At 38.2% G+C, this 23,586-nt stretch overlaps 1 protein-coding gene across 1 annotated transcript in view; it reads left to right on the forward strand.

Moving 5' to 3' along the window:
• GPC3 (glypican 3) overlaps window positions 1-23,586 on the forward strand; it is a 404,846-nt gene that overhangs the window by 214,853 nt on the left and 166,407 nt on the right. The window contains exon 3 of the mRNA XM_006082075.3: window positions 10,482-11,176. Within this exon, the coding sequence (XP_006082137.1) occupies window positions 10,482-11,176 (695 nt within the window). The remainder of the gene's footprint in view (window positions 1-10,481; window positions 11,177-23,586) is intronic.

Below are 23,586 nucleotides of genomic sequence, written 5' to 3' on the forward strand. Positions count from 1 at the left end.
CCATATTGTTTGCATGTTTTTTTCACAGTCTGGAAGATAGTGTGCATTTAGTAAATATTAAATGGAAAAATAGTTTTATAGAAGAGCAATAAATCTAATTGGACAGCTAAGATGCCTCAAAAATTGTCCTTAAATCATTTTCTAGCAAGTGGTTAATTTTGTTGACTTCACATAATGTCAAGGGTCTATGATAATATAGGTCCCAAACAAGTTGAAATTTGATTTGGACACATATCTTAGGAGACCATGTTATGGCACAGCCGGAGAAGCAATAGCCTAAACTTTTAGGTTTGATATCTCTTATCCTAGGTCTACCTTATCCTATATAATAAAAGCCTAATATGCTAAGTGTCCGAATGTTCGACCAGTTGCTATGACATGCACTGACCACCAGGGGGCAGATGCTCTGACGGGTAGGTTAGCTTGCTGCTGGGGCCCAGCGGATTGGGATTAGGTGAGAAGGGCCAGACACACCCTGGAGCCCTGCTGTGGTTCTTCCCTGGTCCCAATTGTGCACCAGTGGGGTCCCTCGGCCTAGCCTGCACCCTCTCTCAATCCGGGACCCCTCAGGGGAAGTCAGAGAGCTGGTTTCAGCTCAATCCTGCAGGCCAGGCCAAGGCTTCTAGTCTTTTATAAGAGAGTAGACAGTAATCTCATGGCTCTCCATGTGTGAAAAGAAAAAAGAAAATTGTTACAAAGAATGCTCAGTGGGTACTTGTTGAATATATGAATGAATAAGGCCATGCATGGGAGTGTGTGTGTATAAATTCTAAGCCATCTCAGATCTGGTATTTCTCATTAGTGGGAGGAAGAAGGAGGGAGTGCATTTGCAGTAACCATGAGGAAGAGGAGTATGTTGCTTTTGTAATCACTAAAGCTTTGGCTGTGAAGCACTTGCAGAAATACAAAGTGCTATGAAATATTTTAGTAACAGGTTACAGTTGCAATTCTCTCCAACAACAATGCTTGCATAAACTACTGATAATCCACCTTTCTAGGATACTCATTTAGTGTCTAAGTCAGCGGTTCTCAACCTGTGGGTCGCGACCCCTTTGGGGGTCGAACGACCCTTTCACAGGGGTCGCCTAAGACCATCAGAAAACACATATATAATTACATATTGTTTTGTGATTAATCACTACGCTTTAATTATGTTCAATTTGAAACAAGGAAAATACATCCTGCATATCAGATATTTACATTATGATTCATAACAGTAGCAAAATTACAGTTATGAAGTAGCAACGAAAATAATTTTATGGTTTGGGGTCACCACAACATGAGGAACTGTATTAAAGGGTCACGGCATTAGGAAGGTTGAGAACCACTGGTCTAAGTGGTTAAAGAAAGAAAGAAGAGCAGGCAAGAGGAAGACTGTTTCAAATGAACACATTAATTGTCCTTACAACAACACAAAAGATCCCCTAGTTTTTTTATTAGAGAAAGGAACTGCCAGAATGTTTGCATTAAAACCTTTAAATGAAGTATTTCCTCTTTATAGAGCATAATCTTTCATTCAGTATATCTTCAAAAGCCTATTTTTATTTTTCTAAGCTATGGTTAGTAAAAGGTGATTAAGAGAAGAAACTCCTTAGCATTGATTCATGGAATTAAGGTCATACACTATAAAAAGGAAATTTCACAAGTTGATAAAATAACCAGATCTAGAATGTCTTAGTGATTTTTGGGTCTAGCTGGCATAAGCCATTCTTCTTGTGACTGGAGTAATCCATGTCCCCTCCCCATAAACTCTTTGGAGAAGGACCTTATTTTTTTTTAACTTTTTAGAAAAGATTTCAATTAAGTGGAATGATTGATGAGTTATATGGACTTTTAAACTATGTCATTGTGGATTCTAGGAGGAATGATAGACCTTTACTTCCTTAGATATTATCAGGCTTTCTTTTGTAAAGAATGAACTGTAAGATCTGAAAATGTGACCTTAGTGCCTCTTTTGGTAGATGTCATTTCTTAGCCATAGGAATCTTGAATAAGTATGACTATTTTCCAATCAACTAAGAATTAGCTTGTTCAAGTGAAAGCCTAGGAGACAGAGAAGAATGAAATAAGACTAATGATTATATCTTACAACAGAACTAACTCATCAAGATCATAGGGCAAGGTGTGTTTCAGCATGAAAAATGCTGGTCCGCAAGAGTCCCTTATAATAATTTATAAGAGATGTTCTTGGTGTGTCCACAGTAAAATGAGTTCCTAAGCCCCATTGGCTTCTGTAAGACAAATTTTTCTTAAAGTTTTATTAATTTTAAAAATAAGTCTTTGTCTAGGGTTCCCAGCATTCTTCCGTTTAGCCACTGTCCTGATTTCACAAGGGTGGCTTATTCCTGAACCTAATGTGAAAACAGACATTTTGTGAGCCATGATTAAGCTGGACTTATTAGTGCCTACCTAACCTTAAAGTTGTTACACACATTTGACCAAAATTTTAAAGACATGGAAAATGGATCAGAAGATAAAAGATTTTCGGAAGATCATGTATGCAGATTCAACCTCAGGCCCTGATAACTCCTGGAGAAAACAATGTTAGGCTGCTAATGAGTCACTGACAAGGGTCTGGCCATTTATGAATACAAATATTTTAGCTGCTGCTCAAACTCATAATACTATTGAACCAATGTTTTGTCTTAAAATGGTAGATAGAGTTCCTCTTTCTCTCCACTTAATTTATATACCTTCTTATTCATTTTTATCCTACCTTGACCCCCACAAAATGTAAAGTACTCTACAAAAGTGCACATAATAAAAGCAAGATATAATGCAACAAAATACATAGGAACAATCAAGGAAAGGGGAAAATATAGGTAGGACAGTATGATGTAAAGTTATAACACATAATACATGACATGAAGTTTATTTACTATGCTTGATAGAGGAAGACCATAAATTTGGTCTGTGCTTTTTAGCAACAAATGTAAAAACAGAAACTGTGGTACATCTACACAATGGAATACTATGCTGCTGTAAAAAAGAAGTTATTCTTACCATTTGCAACAGCATGGATGGAACTGGAGAGCATTATGTTAAGTGAAATAATCCAGTCAATGAAAGAAAAATACCACATGATCTCACTCATTTATGGATAATAAAGACCATTATAAACTGAGGAACAAAAATAGATACAGAGGCAGAGCAGCATCAAACAGAATGTCAAATTACAGAGGGAAGGCTGGGGAGGGTTGGGGGGGGGGTAAGCAATCAACCGGAGGACTTTTATGCATGCATATAAGCATAACCAATGGACACAAGACACTGGGGGGGGGTAGGGGAGGCCCGGGGAAGGTCAAGGGGGGAAAAAAAGGAGACATATGTAATACTTTAAGCAATAAAACAAAAACAAAAAAAAATGTAAAAACAGAAAAATGATTGGATACATGAATCACAGTGTCTAGAAGGTTAAAAAAAAACTAGTTTTTCAGAAAAACGAATGGAAGGTAAATAAGAACTAATTGGGCTATTGGGACAAAGGGTTGGTCAACTTGTTACGGGGTTGCAAATTTTCCAGTAGTTATGGATACTCATTTTTTATTTCTGAGAATCCTTTGAATGAATGATTTTTTAAATTATGTTTTTATTGATTAGAGAGAGAGAGAGGAAGGGCAAGGGAGAGAGAGAAACATTTGATTGGTGCCTCCCACATGCACCCCATCAGGGATTGAACCCGCAATCTGGGTATGTGCCCTGACCTGACTGGGAATCATACTGGTGACCTTTTGGTGCATGGAATGATGCTCAACCAACTAAGCCACACCGGCCAGGGCAAGTGAATCATTTTTAATTGTCTTCTCTGGTCTGTAGTACCCTTAGGGGAAATATCTATCACTCTATTGTTCTAGCTATCAGTCTGTCTGTCTACCTATCAATGGAATGATATATACAAGAACCTTGAAAAATATTTATTTCACAATTTAAAAAAAAATTTAATTGATGTAACTTGGTATTTAGAAGCCTAGTATGTGAAACTTAAAAAGTAAGACTACATACATTTATAGTCTGGTCATGGGTCTGCACAAATAAATGGCTTATATTTAATAGCAACTTATTTCTAAGCTTGCTCAATTCTAGTTAAATTCATGTGGAACATAAAATGCCAGAAAAATGGAACAGAAGTTGGAGCAACACTTTTAGTCTCTTCTGTAGGAACTATTCTAGAAAATGGGGGGTGGGGTGCTTTTCCTACAACCTAATCTTATCTTTTTTTTTAATCCTTACCCGAGGATCTATTTTCCATTGATTTTCAGAAAATAGAAAGGAGGGGGGAGGGAGGGAGAGGGAGAGAGCAAGAGAAACATTGATGTGAGAGAGACACACCGATTGGTTGCCTCCTGCGAGTGCACTGACCAGGCCGAGGATAGAACCCAGAACCCAGGTACCTGCCCTTGACCAGGAATCAAACCTGAGACCCGTTGGTGTATAGGCCGATGCTCTAGCCACTGAGAAACACTGGCCAGGGCTAATCTTGCCATTTTTATGTGGCTGATTAAAAAAAAATCATTGAGTATTCAAAAATAACATTGAAATGTGTTACCTATTTGGATGTTTTGGTCCATTAACTTTTTCTGGTGGTTTTTCCAATTAAAATTACATTGATGCCATATGGCATCTATTGTGTGTTAAAACTCCCTAACTCATGAAAGAAATGTCAAAGCAGATTGGGAGAAAAAAAGAGGGAGTGAGTTAACACTATGGTTCTAGTCACTGCTCCATCAAGACAATCATATACTTTATAACTTTCCCCTTTATATTTCCAGTAGCCCAACTGTCACCATACATAGTTATCACAACATTGTTGACTATATACCCTGTGCTTTACTTACATGCCCATGATTATTTTGTAACTATCAATTTGCCCTTCTGATTCCTTCACCTCTTTCACCAAGTCCCCCTCCTCCTGGCTTCTCTGGTTTTAACTGAACTATTTTTTTTATTTCATTTTTTCTCCTCTCTTGGCATATCAATTATATTTCTTTTTGAAAAAATTGTAGTGTTTTTCTTAAATTTTGTAATATATATTTTTAACTATCTGAAGTCCACTTTCAACTCACTATATTGTATTGCCTCACTGATAGTGTGGGTACCTTATAACAAAAGATTTCATTTTACCTTTATTAATTCTTTCTCTGATTTTCTTTCTTTCTTTCTCTTTCTTTCTTTCTTTCTTTCTTCCTTTCTTTCTTTCTTTCTTCCTTTCTTTCTTTCTTTTTTATTTCTTTCTCTCTTTCTTTCCAATTTCCTGACTTATATAATTTCCCTGAAGAGCTGCTTTTAACATTTCTTGCATTTGGAAATTTTCATTATTTTTTGTCTGATCAATTCTTTATTTCTTCTTCCCTTTACAATGATAATTTTTCTGGAATCAGAAATCTAGGTTGGTGATTTCTTTCAGCACTAAATATTTCACTTTTCTCTTTTCTTGCTTGCATAGTTTCTGACTAGATGTTAAATGTAATTCTTATCCCTGTTCCTTGATAGGTAAAATAGTTTCCTCCTCCATGGCTTCTTAGAATATGTTTTCTTTATCTTTCTGTAGTTTAATATAATATGCCTAGGAGTAAGTATTTTGGTAGTCAATCAGGAAGGCTAGAGGAGGATTAAGACCTTTAATTGTCCTTCTCCTAGGTATTAGGATTTGATAAAGTTTTGCTCCTTAGACAGGCATTTGTTATGGAGAATGCTCACGGCATATTTCTAAATTATTACTTTTCTTTTCCCCCTGCCAGAAAAACAAGGAGACTTTTCTTAGATCTCTACCATGAGAACTTGTTTTCTGGAGGTCAATCCTATGGAAGTGTGGGGGCTCCAGGAATTGTTAACTCTCAAGCTAGTCCATATTCAGCCTCTATCAGTTTGTCAAAATTATCAGTTAGGTGTTTATACCAGTTTATGACTCCAGCAGCTTTTGCTTTGGGTAAGCTGATCTCAGCCATAATTCTCTGTAATTTGTCTGTCTTCCCAGATTTCAGAGTGAAAGTTCACCTGTGACATCAATCCCTTGAAGGGTCTAAGAAAAATAATTGATTTTCAGTTTATTCAGCTATTGTTTTGTTGTTGAGGATGGGAATGATGACTTCCAAGCTCTTTATATGTTGGAGCTGAGACTAGAAGTTCCCAACAACCAGTTTTCAATGATGAAGTATGTTGTGGTATTAGCAAGGGCCTTGATGTTAGACTGATCTACGTTCAAATTCAGGCCCTAGCATTTAACTAGAGGTGTTACCTTGTGTGAGTCACTTAACTTGTCTGTGTCTCAGCTTCTTCCCTAGTCAAATAAAAATAATACCAAACACATATGGTTTTGTTAAAGTTAAATGAGAGTACACATGTGAGCAAATTTATTACAGATCCTGATATGTACATTGTAGGTACTTCATACTTTCAGTTTTCTTTTCCTATTAAGGTCCTTATGCTGGAAAACAAGGACTATTTTTGAGCCCAACCCATGGTGTTGCATTCATCCTAGGAATTTAAAAAAAAGTTCTTCTTATAAAGTATTTGCCATTCTTACAATGCTGAAAAACTACCTTGAAAAATGTAACCTACTTATATAAAGACTACCTTATTCTTAAGGGCTTATGGAAACCCCCTGGTTCATTTATTCCTATTTACCAACCACAAGTACACTATCCTTTTAAAAAATATCCAGTCTTCTACCAAAAAAGGCCCATGAAAACACATTTCTTTCTGTCTAGGTTGAATACAGAAACATCAGCACCAAATACTAAGGATAGTCATTTTGCTACAGTGATAGGCTCTATGTTCTGGGCAGGGGGAAGAAGTTATTGAGCCATTTAGAGGGAGTAAATAGCCTTATTGCACACTTCACATATCAAACTACATCTGGAGAATTGTGTCCATTGAGTACCATAATTTATGGAGGATGTTAACAATACTAAAGTGTGTCCAAACATTGGTGACCAGGATGGTAATGAGGACATCTGCAAATCTAGAAACCTTGCTATATTTGGATATATATTAATTCAGTTTATTAGATCTATTTTCTGTATCATTTATATTGTAAAACAAAAATTAGAATATTTTCTGTTTAGTAGCTAAATTTTCATAGTATCTCTGATTTTACATTGTTCCAAATTTTCCTGGACATAGCTCTTGACCACTTCCCAGGAAAAAGACAGAGGAAAACCTCCCCTACCCTAAGGGTATAAATATTATCTGACAAAAAAAATCAATGAGCTGAACTTCCTTGCAGTAATTCTAGCCCTTGGCTTCATTCCATTAAACCTCAAGTTGCCAACCTCAAACTGAGCATCCTTTTTCATCTAGTGTTGGCTCCTATAAGTCCCCAAGGAGTCTTTGCTTGAGTGGTTATGGTTTGGTCTGTTGCCCAGTGATATAGAAGTAAGGGGGATGGGCAACACCTAGAGATGTGCTAAATGGATTCTGAGCTGTGAAAGTTGGAGCAGGGAGCACATGTGAGCTTCAGGTTAGATATGAAACCCTAGCCCCTTTCCCCACGGCAGTATGTGCTGTTGTTAATTCTTTCTGCAGAAGAGTTCATGATCTTTTGTAATTTTTTTTCTATTGATCCAACAGTGTTAGTAACAGAAACTTTAAAAAAAAGTTATGGCAGTATAGTCTATGGAATTTCACTGTCATATGTTTTGCACATTAGAGAACCAATGCCCTGTGCTAGAGATGAAATTTGCCTTGTAGTGAATTCATTTTAGGGTAACTTAGATGTTTGAGATCTACATATCTCTTACCTCAGGCTTTGTCAAGGCAAAGGTGTAAGTATGACCCTGCTTTGTTGGTCTTTGGGCTGCAATTTATCCTAATATGTTTCCATTCACAGAGAAGAAGCCAGTGAATCTATTTTTGTTCATAGATCCAGAGACAGAAGCATTGAACAGACCGTTAAACCTCAGAGGGAAGGCAGGGGAGGGTGAGAGGAGGGGTTAGAGATCAACCAAAGGACTTGTATGCATGCATATAACCAATGGACATGGACACTAGGGGGGTGAGGAGACATATGTAATATCTTAATCAATAAAGAATAAAAAAAGAAGCCAATGGAAAAATAATGAGGTTAAAAAAGAACTTAACTTTCTATAAAGGTTTTTGAAATTATGTATGTTGGCTTTATGGCCGAGGGCAGCTAGAGTGTAACCATTACTGAGAGGAACCAGTCTGAGTTGACTACTTCTACTTTGCAGTTGTGTGACTCTGAGACAAGGCTTAAACTCTGCTGAATTTCAGTCTCATCCTCTATAAAACGGGGATTGCAATACCAAATCATAAAGTTGTTGCAAAAAGTAGTTATTATAATATACTTAGAAATGCTTTGTAAATGCTAAACCATATAGCTTGTGAGCATTTTAATACAAGGATGGTGTATTATTTATCTCAATCTACCTAGCATTTATATATGCCTAGTACCTTGCACAGAGCCTGATATATAAAATAAATGATTGCTAGTTAAAATTTAAATGAATGAGTATGCCCTGTCCAGGTAGCTCAGTTGGTTAGCAGTGGTTCTCAACCTTCCTAATGCCACGACCCTTTAATACAGTTCCTCATGTTGTGGTGACCCCCAATTTCATTGTTACAAATTGAACATAATTAAAGCATAGTGATTAATCACAAAAACAATATGTAATTATATATGTGTTTTCCGATGGTCTTAGGCGACCCCTGTGAAAGGGTCATTTGACTCCCAAAGGGGTCGCGACCCACAGGTTGAAAACCGCTGGGTTAGAGCATCATCCTGATATGCCAATGTTGTGGGTTTGATCCCTGATCAGGCACCTTTAAGAATCAACCAATGCTTTCTCCCCATCCTTTCTCTCTCTCTCCCTTTCTCTCTCTCTCTCTCTCTCTCTCTCTCTCTCGATAAAAAAATTATTTTAAAAAATTAACGAGTAGTTTTAAATCTCCATGTTTCTGATGATTTTAAATAATTCATTGATGGATCCTTTGTTTGAGGCTAGATGATCTCCTGGCCTCATTAAATCTTTAGATTCAATGTTTGAGAGTAAAGTAGCATATGGGGTTAGGAAGAGATTGTTACAAGATAGATAAACTTTCCAGGAATTGCTTGACGTTCTAAACAAAGCAAAACAAACATATGAAGATACAGCAATTGATAGAAATGAAGATTAACTTTCTCAACTGGCCTTGGAAGCCTAGTGAAATTGCATTGGCATCTGCTCAAGATTGCAGGGCAAGCCATAAGCTCAAGGGAATAATCTAGCAAGCACATTCTACCTTGTGAGTGATCTGGGGCAGATGGTGGTGGCACAACCTAGACATCACTTCTGCCATAGCTGACTGAGATGCTGGACTAACTGATCCCAAGGAGCTGTTGGAGTATATAGTCTCTCTAGTAGTCTGAACGTGGTAATAATTTGATTTTTCAAGCCTCATGAATTGCCATCATTTGGAGTACATCTGTCAGGGACCTTTGCACTTTGGAAGGAAATGAAAGAAAGTACTAAGTTAATTTTAAATGTCTTAGGAAACTTGGTTATTTTGTTTGTTTTTAAACTGTCTTATTTCTTGAAAAACCTATTATTTTAGTTATTTTCTCTTCCCTTGTACAAATGTAGAACTCTGATTATTTGGAATAATTTATGTCTGGAGTGTTTCAGTTTGAAGAAAATGAGATGGCAACATGACTACTTTCTCTTTCAAACCAATGACACTAATTGGGTCTTATGCCAAGGGGCAGGGGCAGCAGATGTAATCCTGAATTCATAGCTTTTGAAGAATAGATAAAGCTTCTACTGGAAGCCAAATTTACCAAAGAAGCTTAGCAATTATAATTCCAGATGTTCACCTTGCAAATACCAGAGGTGTTGTTTTTAATTTCAAATATATGGATAAGTGCATGGATTGCTTTGTTTCCATCCAGATACCCATTTAAGGAATATGTTCCATTTCCAGATATGGCAATATATCAGATAGCTCTCTTTAAAGTTATCTAGAGGAAAATCTACCAAAAATGGTTAAATTTGTGATAGTTTTTATTCTTGGCTAAGAATTTGCCTCTCCTCCAGGACTGAACAGGCCTAAATTATTATGTGAGTTTATATAATATATGATTTGTTGTCAAATATTTATCTCTGTCCAAAAATAAAATGACTTGAAATACAAGAAATTTTTAACTGAATAAATCAATGAGAGAAAGAAAAATAAATTCTCATTTAGCCTATTTTTAATCAGAATTTTCATGAGAGGCAAAATGTTAACTGAATCCTGCCTTTTGTCATTTGAAATATAATTAGTGTGTTTAAGAATTTATGTACACATCAGGGTTTGGACTTTATATTCAGAAAGGAAAATTGATTTATAAGAGCAGGCAACTGCAGGAGTTGAGGCAACATGAGTCAATTATTTAAGGCAAATGTGACCTTACTCACCACAGCAATAGATAAATTTCTAATTCAATTATACCCTGTATTTTCATGCTTTAATTTGTTGGCATTTCTCTATTTCTTATTTTACAGAGGCCTTTGAAATTGTTGTTCGCCATGCCAAGAACTACACCAATGCCATGTTCAAAAACAACTATGCGAGCCTGACCCCACAAGCTTTTGAGTTTGTAGGTGAATTTTTTACCGATGTGTCTCTCTACATCCTGGGTTCTGACATCAACGTGGATGACATGGTCAATGAACTATTTGATAGCCTGTTTCCAGTGATCTATACCCAGCTGATGAATCCAGGCCTGCCTGAGTCAGCCTTAGACATCAATGAGTGCCTCCGTAGTGCAAGGCGTGACCTGAAAGTATTTGGGAATTTCCCCAAGCTTATTATGACCCAGGTTTCCAAGTCACTGCAAGTTACTAGGATCTTCCTCCAGGCCTTGAATCTAGGAATCGAAGTGATCAACACAACTGATCACCTGAAGTTTAGTAAGGACTGTGGCCGAATGCTCACCAGAATGTGGTACTGCTCTTACTGCCAGGGACTGATGATGGTTAAACCTTGTGGTGGCTATTGCAACGTGGTCATGCAAGGCTGTATGGCAGGTGTGGTGGAGATTGACAAGTACTGGAGAGAATACATTCTGTCTCTTGAAGAGCTGGTGAATGGCATGTACAGAATTTATGACATGGAAAATGTGCTGCTTGGACTCTTTTCGACGATCCATGATTCCATCCAATATGTCCAGAAGAACGGAGGGAAGCTGACCACCACCGTGAGTACCAGTCTACAGTTTTCAGAGGAACTGGGTCCTATTGGGAGGGGGAAGCCTGGCTAATAGCAGGTGCTGTTAGAGATAAGTGAGAACAAGATCAGAGGGTTGGAAGAGATGAAAGACTGAATGACCTCACATAGTTAGGCAGCACATTGAGACCACAGGTTATGGAGTCACAATGCCTGGCTTTGAATTTTGCTGTGGGAACTTGGTTGAATCATTTTATCTTTATGAGCCTCATATTTCTGATTTATTAACTAGGGATAAAAAGAACATCTTTTTCACAAGGAATAATATATTAAAGCACTTAGCTTGTGCCTGGTACATGGTAAGTCTTCAGTAAATATTAGCTATTAATACCATTGTTAGTTATCATAATCTTCATGACAGCCCTTTGAGGTAGGAGCTATTATCTTCATTTTATAAATTAAAAAACTAAAGCTCAATAAAACTGTAACTTGCCCAAGGGTACCCAGCTATCGTTAGTGGAAAATCCATAATTCAGAAATTGATTAGATCTCCATTTAATTAGGTTATCACCGATTTCTTTTATTCTGATTTCACTCTCATGTTCTTAATCATATATATCACATTACCATTTTAAGTAATGACTTTAAACTCGGGAGACCTATCTAGAACCCACTAATTAAACCTACATAAGAACATAAGCAAGGCCAAACATGTTTTCAAAGTTGTTGTTTTACAGTCTTGATTATATAACAGCCTGATGGGGTTTGTGATGGGATAGTTCTGCAAGTGAAGCAGCAATTTACTTTGTTTCAGTTTCACATTGTTAGTTACATTATACCTGCTAAGCTAGAGTGCATACATTCAGAACCACGGGAGGCACACACATTACAATGTAGAGCAGAATATACAGCCAGGAGCTACTAGCCAGATCCCACTAAGGTGGTGGTGAATGATTCCTGAATGCTACCAGCATTGTGGAAGGTGGTGACAGAATCATCTAATACCCTACCATTGTTGACTTCCTACTACATTTCAGTTGCTCTGATGGCCAGTTTGCATGTTATTTCACAGTAACCCATGAGATAGGCCTTAATGGTTTCCCCATTTTACACAAGAGAATATGAAGGTTAGAGTGGTTAAATACCTAGCCCAAGATCTCAAAGTTAGTTAAGTAAAGGTGGGGGAAACTGGGATTCAAACATAGGCTTGGTTGACTTATACTCTTAGTTTCTAAGCGGTGCAACTGCTATGTACTCTGAGACATTGTTTACCCAGAATATGTAGGGCAGATTGGGCCATTTAACCTTGTCTTTAAGTTCTGGAAATGATCGGGATAATTGGTTTCTTTGGTGAATTAAAGTAGTAGGGAGGACAGAAATGATGCTACTTATGGAGCTGTTCCAATTGTCCCATTTACAATGTTAGCCATTTAAAACACATTTGCTAAGAAAATATTTTATAGTAAAATGAACAGAAATGCCCTATCTAACTATAGTGTTCTTTGATGACTAATTATTCCCTTGACTGCTTTATAATTCAAGACCAGATTCTGAGGCCTTATGCAAAAGTAAATTTCACAGAACTAGAAAAATGAAAAGTTAGCGCATTCACATGTTCATTAACCTTATATTGATTGAGTGCTCACTATGTGTCAGACACAAAGCAAGGATGCCAGGGGTATGGAAATGTCTTCAATAAGAGGAAAAATAATGAGACAACATTAGACACAGGGTATAGGAATGTTTTAAGTTTGCCTCTGATATTGGTCACTTGATAGCTGATAAGGAATTAAGTACATGGTTTTGATCAGGCTCCAGGCATAAAGATTCATTTAATTAACTTTTATTAAGCATCTGTTTTGCTCATGGCACTTTGTCCAGTGCTGGATATTCAAAGTTATTTAAGACATAGTTCTTAAGTCTTGAAAAGGTCAGTCTAGTTGACTGACAGACATGCAACTGAATAAATCTTACCGTAATCAACATGTCACTATAATGTGAATGTTGGAAGCATCATGAGAGATTATCTAGTTCAATTCCACTGATTTACAAATGAAGACATAAAGTCCAGGGAGAGTTGCCCAAAATTATATGATTAATGGAAGAGCCAGAAGTAGAATCCAAGGTCTTCTGCTGTTACAATCTAACTAGTGTTCTTTCCACTGTACGTCTGTCTCCCATTAGACTGTCCCAGGCTTTCACTCTAAAAAGCTCCATTAGGATTTTACAAAAACATTGTGAACTTAAATTGGATAGCTATTTTAGGTTGCCAAACCTGCTATATTTTAGGTGTGCAGGTGTGTGTGTGTGTGTGTGTGCAAATGCGTAGGGGGAGTACATTTCATGTCATTATCATTTAGGAAGAAAGTTCTTGGTTGTGAAGAGGTGCTCGGTGATGCAGTCCCTTTCTGTTTTGGCCATTAAAGGTCTGATTGCCCCCAGCTTCCAGCTGGTTATGAGAGCGTGAAGTCTGCCTTCCCCCAGGGATGCCTGAACTAGACCAGAAAGCATATGTAAACTCTGCCTTGTTAATGTTTTATGATCACCAACTTAAGTAATATATACCAAATGGTGGGAGTGGGGAAATCATTGACCAGGTGTGATCTAGCCCATATTCTCTATGGGTCAGAGAAGGGCTGAACCATTTATAGAGGAGGAGGGTAAGTGAGGGCTGAATAGACTGCAGAACTCTATTCATGTTAACAAATCCACAGAATGTCCCAAAGCAAAAACTGATTTAAAACTAAAGCATTAATGAGATTATTTTCTGTAACACTGTGACTTTTCTATTGTGTTAATAAGTAAAACCTTGCCAGTCAGTCCTACTTGAGATTAAGTTGTAGTGAGAGACATCTTTGATAATATGTTCTTCCTGAGCTCTGTTGGGACAGCCTTTTAGCTAGCTATAAGCTATGCCATGAGGTTTGCCATATAGAGATTTTACCCAGTTGTTTTGGTGGCTACCGTGTACCGATTAATAAGGGCATTTCATGTACAGATTATGAAGGGCATTTCGCTCTTCTAAGTGAATGTGGAACTGTTCAATTTTTATAAGTATGACCTATTAGTGCTTTCATTTTCCATAAGGTAGTTATAAATTCCACCAAGTGAATGCATGAAAGTAAATGTAGGGATGTTGTAAAACATCCAGGTTGCAAACTTGGCTCACCATCACAATCACCTGGGGAACTTGTTAAACAAATTCCTGGAGTCCACCCTGAGGATTTTGATACCATAAGTCTGTGGAGAGGCCAGAGAATTTGTTATTTAAAAAGTGCTCCAGCTGTTTCTGATACTCCCTTGGGCGCAAGCCCTGTCTCCTTATTTGGAATTGAATAGCAATTAATGGCAAAGTTAGGACCTCGGATTCCTCATCTATAAAATGGGGTTGCTTTATGGGATTAATTAAAATGATTGATAGGTTCAAAGTATGTGGCAAAGTTTGTGGCACATGGCAGGTACTCACTAAGCCCCAGTCCCGTACTCTTTCTATTACATTTTTCTAAATGCCAAATGGACAATGAGTTTTGCATAAACTTATTTTTAAGTCCCAGAATGTTTAATGTTATTTTAATCCTCAGAAGTGAATAAAAATTGTGTATGAGAAGGTGAGAGAGAGAGAGAGAGAGAGAGAGAGAGAGAGAGAGAGAGAGAGGCTAGGGAGAATAAGAAGGGGAAAAAAGAGAGAAAATTTGTACTGCAAACTCCAAGTTAGTATTAATGATGGGACTGGACTGTAAATAGTTCTATCTTGACTCTTTAACTACATTTGTGAACTAGGTTAAATATCTTGGCCCATAGTAAGTATCCAGTATATCTTTAATAGTATATGGGTGATCAGAACCAAGATGGCGGCATAGGTAAACACCTGTACTTGCTGCCTCCCACAACCACATCAAAATTACAACTAAAAGATAGAACAACTATCATCCAGAACCACGGGAAAGCTGGCTGAGTGGAAATACTACAACTAGACAGGTAAAGAAGAAAGCGTATTGAGACTGGTAGGAGGTGCGGAAGCGGGGAACGGGCTGGCACCCAGGTGTGCCACTTTTTTAATCCGGAGGGAGATATAAGCTCCCACTTGCTCTGAGCTCCAGTACTGGGCAAGACTCTGGGGGACCCAGACACATATGGGGATAAACTGGACTGTCTGGCATCAGGGCAGGAAGGTAGGGGTGGCTTTCTTCCAGAGGGAGGTGCTCACAACAGTCATTGTTCCTGTGCTAGGACCTCCCAAGTGCAGGGCTGATTGGTAGCTATTGCTGTTTGCTCCACCCTGGAGATTCCCTGAGACCCCACCCTACCCAATTTACAACCCCACCCAAGCTGTGCACAGCAGCTTTTGTATATGAATGGTCTGTCCTTTCTCAGCCTAAAACCTGTCAAACGTGCTGCAGCTGGGTCAGGGAGCCCCAAAGCTATCAAAAGAAGGCCCACAGCAGCATCAACAGCAGCCTGCCTTGCTTCACAGCTGGGCCTCGTCTGGGCACTTCCAAACCCGATACAAAGATGAGGAATCTACAGATCTCTCTGTAACTCCTGCTGGGTAGCCCCAGGCAGTGGCTGACTTTGCACCTCCTTGGAGATATAAGAGCCAGTGTACCTAGTGGTCAGTGCAAGATCATACCAGATTACAGCTCTTCACATCCATATGTGACACACTCAAGGGGAAGACTCAGTGAGTACTAAAGCCCCATTGATGCAAGTCCTGCCCCATCAGGGTGTCTCCTGCACAGCAGCTCTTCCATTGTAGACACAGCTGGTCCTCACAGCCAATTGGCCTGGAGGTCAATTCCTCCCAGTGATACCAACAGCAATCAAGGCTCAACTACAACAAGACTGTGCACACAGTCCACAAAGGGGTACACCAAGAGTATCTACCTCAGGTGATTGGGGAGGCTGAGGCACTGGTCCCTATAGGACACCTACTACACAAGGCCACTCTATCAACTCAAGGAGACTTAGAAGCTACCCAATACATGGAAACAAACATAGGCAAACAGCCAAAATGCAGAGACAAAGAAACATGTTGCAAATGAAAGAAATGGAAGAAAGAAAACTACTGGATATAGAGTTCAAAACCACAGTTATAAGGTTACTCAAGAATCTTCTAGAAACCTCCAAGGAACTTAGTGGGACCTTCAAGGATCTTAGTGAGAATGCCAAAAAAAAAAATGGAAAGGGACCAGTCAGAAATTAAGCATACACTGACTGAAATAAAGAATAATATACAGAGATTCAACAGTAGACTAGCGGATCCCAAGAATCAAGTCAAATATTTGAAATATGAGGAAGCAAAAAACACCCAACCAGAAGAGCAAAAAGAAAAAAGAATCCAAAAATATGTAGATAGTGTGAGGAGCCTCTGGGACAGCTTCAAGCGTACCAACATCCAAATTATGCGGGTGCCAGAAGAAGAGAGCAAGACATTGAAAACCTTTTTGAAGAAATAATGACAGAAAACTTCTCCTACCTGGTGAAAGAAATAGACTTACAAGTCCAGGAAGCACAGAGAACCCCAAACAAGAGGAATCCAAAGAGGACCACACCAAGACACATCATAATTAAAATGCCAAGAGCAAAAGACAAAGAGAGAATCTTAAAAGCAGCAAGAGAAAACAGTTACCTACAAGGGAGTATCGATACGACTGTCAGCTGATTTCTCAACAGAAACTATGCAGGCCAGAAGGGAGTGGCAAGAAATATTCAAAGTGATGAATAGCAAGAACCTACAACCAAGATTACTCTACCCAGCAAAGCTATCATTTAGAATTGAAGGTCAGATAAAGAGCTTCACAGACAAGAAAAGGCTAAAGGAGTTCATCACAACCAAACCAGTATTATATGAAATGCTGAAGGGTATCCTTTAAGAAGAAGAAGAAGCCGAAACCGGTTTGGCTCAGTGGATAGAGCGTCGGCCTGCGGACTCAAGGGTCCCGGGTTCGATTCCGGTCAAGGGCATGTGCCTGGGTTGCCGGCGCATCCCCAGTGGGAGATGTGCAGGAGGCAGTTGATTGATGTTTCTCTCTCATCGATGTTTCTAGCTCTCTGTCTCTCTCCCTTCCTCTCTGTGAAAATTCAATAAAATATATTTTTAAAAAAGAAGAAGAAGAAAAAAGTAAAGAAAAGAAATTATGAACAACCAAGTGACAACAAATACATGTCTATCAACAAGTGAATCTAAAAATCAAATGAATAAAAAATCTGATGAACAGAATAAACTGGTGATTGTAATAGAATCAGGGAAATGGAAAGGGAGCGGACTGACAGTTCTCAGGGGGAAGAGGGTGTGGGGTTGCGGGAGGAGATTGGACAAAGATCTTACACCTATGGACGAGGACAGTGGGGGGTGAGGGCCTGGGGTGGGATGGAAATTGGGTGGAGGGAAGCTATGGGGAGGGAACAGGAACATCTGTAATAATCTGAACAATAAAGATTTAAAAAATTGTATATGGGTGAGAATATCACTTAAATTTATCAGTACATTATTGAATTCCACACTTTATACCCAAAGCAAATATGAATTCTTAGTTTTCAATATATATATTTTCAACATTGTTGTTATACAACACCCAAATTGTTGAATGCCACACCTTCTTTTTAAAATGCCATTGTTTTTATTCTGAAACCATTTTGATTATCATTGCCATGTACCTGTGTATGGATTATATGCATAGCTATTGTACATTTCACCTTATAATTTGTCCACTGATTAAAGGAGTAATAATCAACATGTTAGATGTTTATTGCTCTCCCAGAAAGTTTCCCAGAGTTTCTATGATTATTTTATTTACTTTCTTTATCCCCCAAAATAATTGCTTATATATCCTCACATGGTGGATTGCACTTTTATTTTTCCATTTGTACTCATGTACTTTTTTATTGATTCATCTTAGAATTTCCTAGCATTAGTGCTTCCTCTCCCAAAATTTCTTTACCCTCAGCTTGTTATATGTTTCATTGACTATTGTGCAAAATTGCAACCTTTTCTACCACCAATATTTCTTCCTTTTTTCCTCATCGTGATATTTCTTTTAGCACTATCTGAAATTGGATTCATTGCAGGAAACATTTATTGAGCTTCTAATTGTAGAAACACTGTGATTACTCTGGGGGTCGCAGGGAGTGCTCGGAAAGATAACCATGACTCTGTTGCTGCCCTCACAGGTCACTTGGCTATCAGGTAGCAGACCTAAGATTCAAAACCGGATCTGTCTAACTCCATAGCTCATGCTTTTAATGATTATTCTATATTGCTCTCTCAAATAGTTCCAATCTCCCTTCAGCAGAATCTTCATTCCACAAATACAGGCTAAGTAGGTTTTTATTATCTTATTTAATATATTGTATTACTCTCTACTGTTTTTCCAGCTGCACAATCAGTTGTTAAATTCATTCTCTCTCCTTGGAGACCTTTGCTATAGTATTTCCAAATGAAGTACTAAAAGGCATGAGATTTTTAGTTTTTTAATACTTAAAGGCTCAGAGCAATTTCTAGGGGGAGAAGGAATGTTTATGTAGGTGATGGAAGACTCAATGACACAGTGAATCACATTTCCTAGAATCTATATGAGCAGGACCAGTGGTAAGGAATAGTCTCTCTTCCAGTTGCAATGTTTGAAATCTGCCCATTAATCCAACAGATAGTTTTTAGTGCATTTACCTTTTATTCTGGAACTTAACAGTATACCTAGGTCTCCATTATGGTATTTCCTTACTAGAAACATTGCCTACTGAGAACATAACATACTCTGGTGTCCAAGTATATCCATTTCCTTTGATAGAATTTCTGAAGATATCTTCAGTGAAGTCAATATTTATTTATGTGTGCTGGGAAGCTCCGGGGAAGAGACTCTGTTGATCCCCGATAATAATTCACTCTATCAAGTTCTTATATTTTGCTGTCTGTGTGAGTGACTGTAACTCATCAGAATTTCCAAGATTAGCCCTACTTTCCTCTCTGCTTTTGAAGGCTGAGGTTATTTTTCAGGTGTCAGAATGTCAGTGTTTTTCTCCTCATGCTATCAGTTTGGACTTTCATTTTTTAGTTCCAGATAGAGATACCTTGTCTGAATTCATACAAGCTGTTTTCAGTACCCAATGATTGCAACGTGATAAAAACAAGTAAACGGCTCCCTGCCTAATCAGTGTCTGTAGGTCAGCATCTAGAACTGTGGTAAACAACTTTATTTGCATGATGTTTATTTCTGGAAAGGCAAAGGTGTTTATAAGCTGCAATCCTTTATTTGTTCACAATAAAAAGCTTTAGTGCTTCCCATGGGTACTTTTTAAACATAGATTACCTATTTATTGAAGAGAAAAATAAAAATGAAAAAAATGGCACCCCTTTTAGGGACTAAATGTTAATTTCATGACAAGTTTCAAGCAGTGGTTTCATAAGGGAAGCTTTTTTAATACTTCATCCTGAAATTATATATATTATGTGTCACATTAGGAAATTAGGTGGTCTCTCCACAAATCTAGAATTCTTTGCCTTTGCAACAAATAGCAGTGTGATTACCAGTTGTTTTATATGTTCTGAATCTTCAGAAAGTTTTTTCTCCTTTCTGTGGTGAGTAGACTGATATGGCAGGAACATGTCTTCAAGAGCTGTGAAAGATCTGAGATTTTTACCCTAATTGCAAACTAACACATTAGTCTGCCACAGCCTCATGGATGCTGGTTAAAGACATGAAATTACTGGCTCAGAGATGAAGGGCAGTTTATTTCTCACAGCAATAGCAGTGGCCAGAGTCTCAGCATTTGTGTGAGCTCTAATTCCCATGGGGTAAGGTAAAGAGGGCCAGATGACTCCTGCACACTCAGCAGGTTGCATTACAGGAGAGGAGCCTTAAGCTTAGGGAACTCAAATATTTTATAATAGATGGTAAGCCTGCCTACTCTTTTCTCTGAAGGGAGGTGCTATCTCTGCCTTCTAAGGCTGTTTACTATACAAATATACTTGAAAAAGATAGTATGGGGGAAAGTGCCTCTGTTTATAACACCTTTAGAAACATGAGGCCCATGGAAAATTGTCTTGCAACACATGAGTCCCCAACCTTGGATGGCTGCAGGAATTTCTGAAGTTCACGATGCTTTTGGAGGATCACGTAAGGAAATTTGAAGTTAGTGAAGGTACTTAGCTCAGCCCTGACTGCTTGGACAAAAGGCAGGGCTATGTCCCACATGTTGGAGGATAGCAGAAGGCACAGTCACAGTTTTTTTCATATTTTTAGAGAATACTTGAAAAAGAAAAATATGAAAGGCACACCTGACTATTGTCTTTGCTTAGGTGCGAACTCTGGTCCTTGAGTATCCTGCTACTACTCTATTGGTCTCTCTTTTGGTCTCTAAGCTATCATTTACTTTCTTGCTTGTTCAGGTTCTGGGTTGGGAGTTTGTATTCCTAATTGGCTTGGCACAGTGAGGTTATCTCTTCTACGCAGTTCTAAGGTGACACATGTGATAGTCACAGAGCAGTAAGTAGGTGTTTATGCATGTCTGCTGGGAGTGATGTGGAAGACTGATGTGTCCTCTGAGTATATTCAGAAACCTCAGAAATTAGGAATATTCACCCAAGTGGACAAAGTCCAAGAAGGTTTCCCCATGGCCTGATATTCCGAGAATCCAGGTGCTCCCAGAATGACAGTTAGGAAGTCAAAAGTGCCTTTTACAAAAATATGTAGCTTTATTGATATCAGAGAGGAAGGGAGAGGGAGAGAAAGATAGAAACATCATTGATGTGAGAGAATCATTGATTGGCTGCCTCCTGTACGCCCCAAACTGGGGATTGAGCCCACAACTGGGCATGTGCCCTTGACTGGAATCGAACCCAGGACCCTTCAGTCGGCAGGCTGACGTGCCATCCACTGCGCCAAACCAGCGAGGGCCAAAAGTGCCTTTTTTTATATTGGGTAGCCAGAAAAGCAGAGCATACAGTGAAAGCAGCCTCCTACCTGGCAAGGGTAGAAAAGCCCCCGAATATTTTCTCTCTTCATCACAAAATCTGAAATGCTTCAGAAAATATGGAGGCATGTACACAGTGTGATTCCTTTGTGATCTTTTTTCCCACTTGGAATAAGGTTACCCTTGGTAACTGTAGCTCTACATCATTCACATACAATAGCACAACAGGTAGCCTTGGCTCACTAACCTCTTATACCTAGCCGTTTTGCTATCTTGCTCAGGTCTCTGGCAGAAAATGCTTTATATTTGAACTGTTTCTTGAAATGCAACCCCTTCAACCCCCACCTGAAAATTGAAAACATATTTTGAGCACCACAAGCATTTTTAAAAGAAGTTGCACTACAGTGCACTAATTTCCTCAAGGGAGGGGTTGGTTATAAATTTTTTGCTGTAATACAGTGTTTCAAAAAAAGCCAAAATGAGGGAATTTGAGCAGTTTCCTTTCAGGATATTGCAGCCTTTGTAAGATAAAATAAAAACCTCATTATTACCAGCAGCCACAACTTTTTGAGTGCTGGTACTGACCGCTTATACTGTTTCACAATTTACCATTTCTATCCATGTTGGGGAAGGCATTAATAGAGAAAGACAAATAACCTTTGTTTTAGTTATAGTACAGACTTCTTTTTTTATTGTTTAAAGTTTTACATATGTCTTCTTTTTCCTCAATTGACCCCCTCCCCCAGCCATTCCCACCCCAAGCAAGCCCCCACCGCCCCAGTGCCTGTGTCCATTGGTTATGCTAATATGCATGCATACAAGTCCTTTGAGCACAGACTTCTTAATGTCCTTTTAAAATGTCCCCTTTGGGGCTTGGGGTTCAGAATGCACCAGACTTCCCAAAATGCTGAAGTGGGCATGAGGGAATCTTATTGGGGTGATGAAAATGTTCTAAAACTGGTTTGTGGTGATGGTTGCATACCTTGATAAATTTAGTAGAAATAATTAAGTTGTACAATTGAAATGGGTAAATTATCAAAATCCAAAAAGTATGCCTGAATAACATTGTAAAAAATTATTTTATAAAATAAAAAAACTGTGAAAATAATATGTAAAGCATTTCAAATATAAGAGCATATAAGCATATTATAAAACAGCTAGTAAAACAATACCTGTATAAATATTAACCATATTATTCAAATAAATTACTCTATAAAGTAAACAAAAACTAATATAAGCAATACTAGAATCTATACGACAAAAAAAATCCCTTTTGAGAATGCATAACCCTGGAAGGCTTTTTTTCATATTTAATACAGGGGATGGGGCATTGGGGAAGGGTTTATGCTGCCTTCTTATTACCCAATTTAAATCTTTTCTGAAGAATATTCAGAAAGTGAATTAATTTTTCCTTTTTTCATTTCACTCAGAATGTCTAAAACAGATAAAGTCAGAAACAGAGTCATTATATTTGGGCACTGACTATTATCACTTACTGAGAGTCTAGCTAAGCCTTTCTGCTTTTTTTGCAGATAATTAATTTTGTTCCTAAATGTAGGAAAGAGTGATTGTAATCAGTATGTTTGTACTTCCAGCCACAAATAGAGCTCATCAAAGACATGCAGTACAAATAAACCTCATAAAATATGCAGCCCAAGCACTGCTTGAAGTTAATGTGCTATCTCTTTATTTCAAAGGAAAAAATTATATGTATGACTTTTTTAAAAGTCAATTTTGGTATCCGCATAGAATTAATAGATGAACCTCTCGTTTTCTAAGTCAAGCCTACGCTGTAAGCTATTTTTATCATTAAATCTCATGAAGTAGAGCTGAAGGAGAATTTGATGGCACGGAAACCATGTCAATATATACACATTTCTGATCTCTGGGTGTGGGCTTCTTTTATGCTTCTGGAAAATTATAGGTGATCAGGTTTAACTTTGAGGCTCAGGTTCATGGGGTGAAAACAGAGTGTTTGTTCAGAAAATTCCTCTCAACTGTTTTAAAAGACATTTATCCTTTTTTTCTAGCTGCCCGCCCTCCCCCCCACCTCTGACTAACCTCTTCTCAAAACCTGTCCCCTCTTCCTCGCCTTCAAAATTGTATCTGACTCGGTGTCTTAGTCATTCAGGTCCTGTACTTGGTTTAAAATGGTGATGTTGATCATGATTCAGTCATCACAGGAAGCCTATTTCTGCTGCTCGTTCTCTAATGTGTTCTCTCTTCTGAGAAACAAACTCACTTCACTTAGCAAATTATATGTCAGAAAACTCTTCAAAAGGGTTATCAAGTACGGAGAGCTCAGTCATTGTGACTCCGTTGTAGGGGGAAATGTTTAAGTGTGTGTAAAACACACACTTAGAGCTTCTAAAACCACCTGCTGTGGAAATTGCACAGTGGAAATTACATCAATCCAGGAATCAGAATATGGATATAGGGTGTTTATATGCTGCCACAGGATAGTGGCCTTAAAAAAGTAACTTAAACTGTGCTATGAAGAAGATAACGATGATGAGAGTGATTATGTATTAA

The sequence above is a fragment of the Myotis lucifugus genome, unplaced genomic scaffold (genome assembly GCF_000147115.1).
Source record: "Myotis lucifugus unplaced genomic scaffold, Myoluc2.0 scaffold_2, whole genome shotgun sequence".
Classification (NCBI taxonomy): domain Eukaryota; kingdom Metazoa; phylum Chordata; class Mammalia; order Chiroptera; family Vespertilionidae; genus Myotis; species Myotis lucifugus.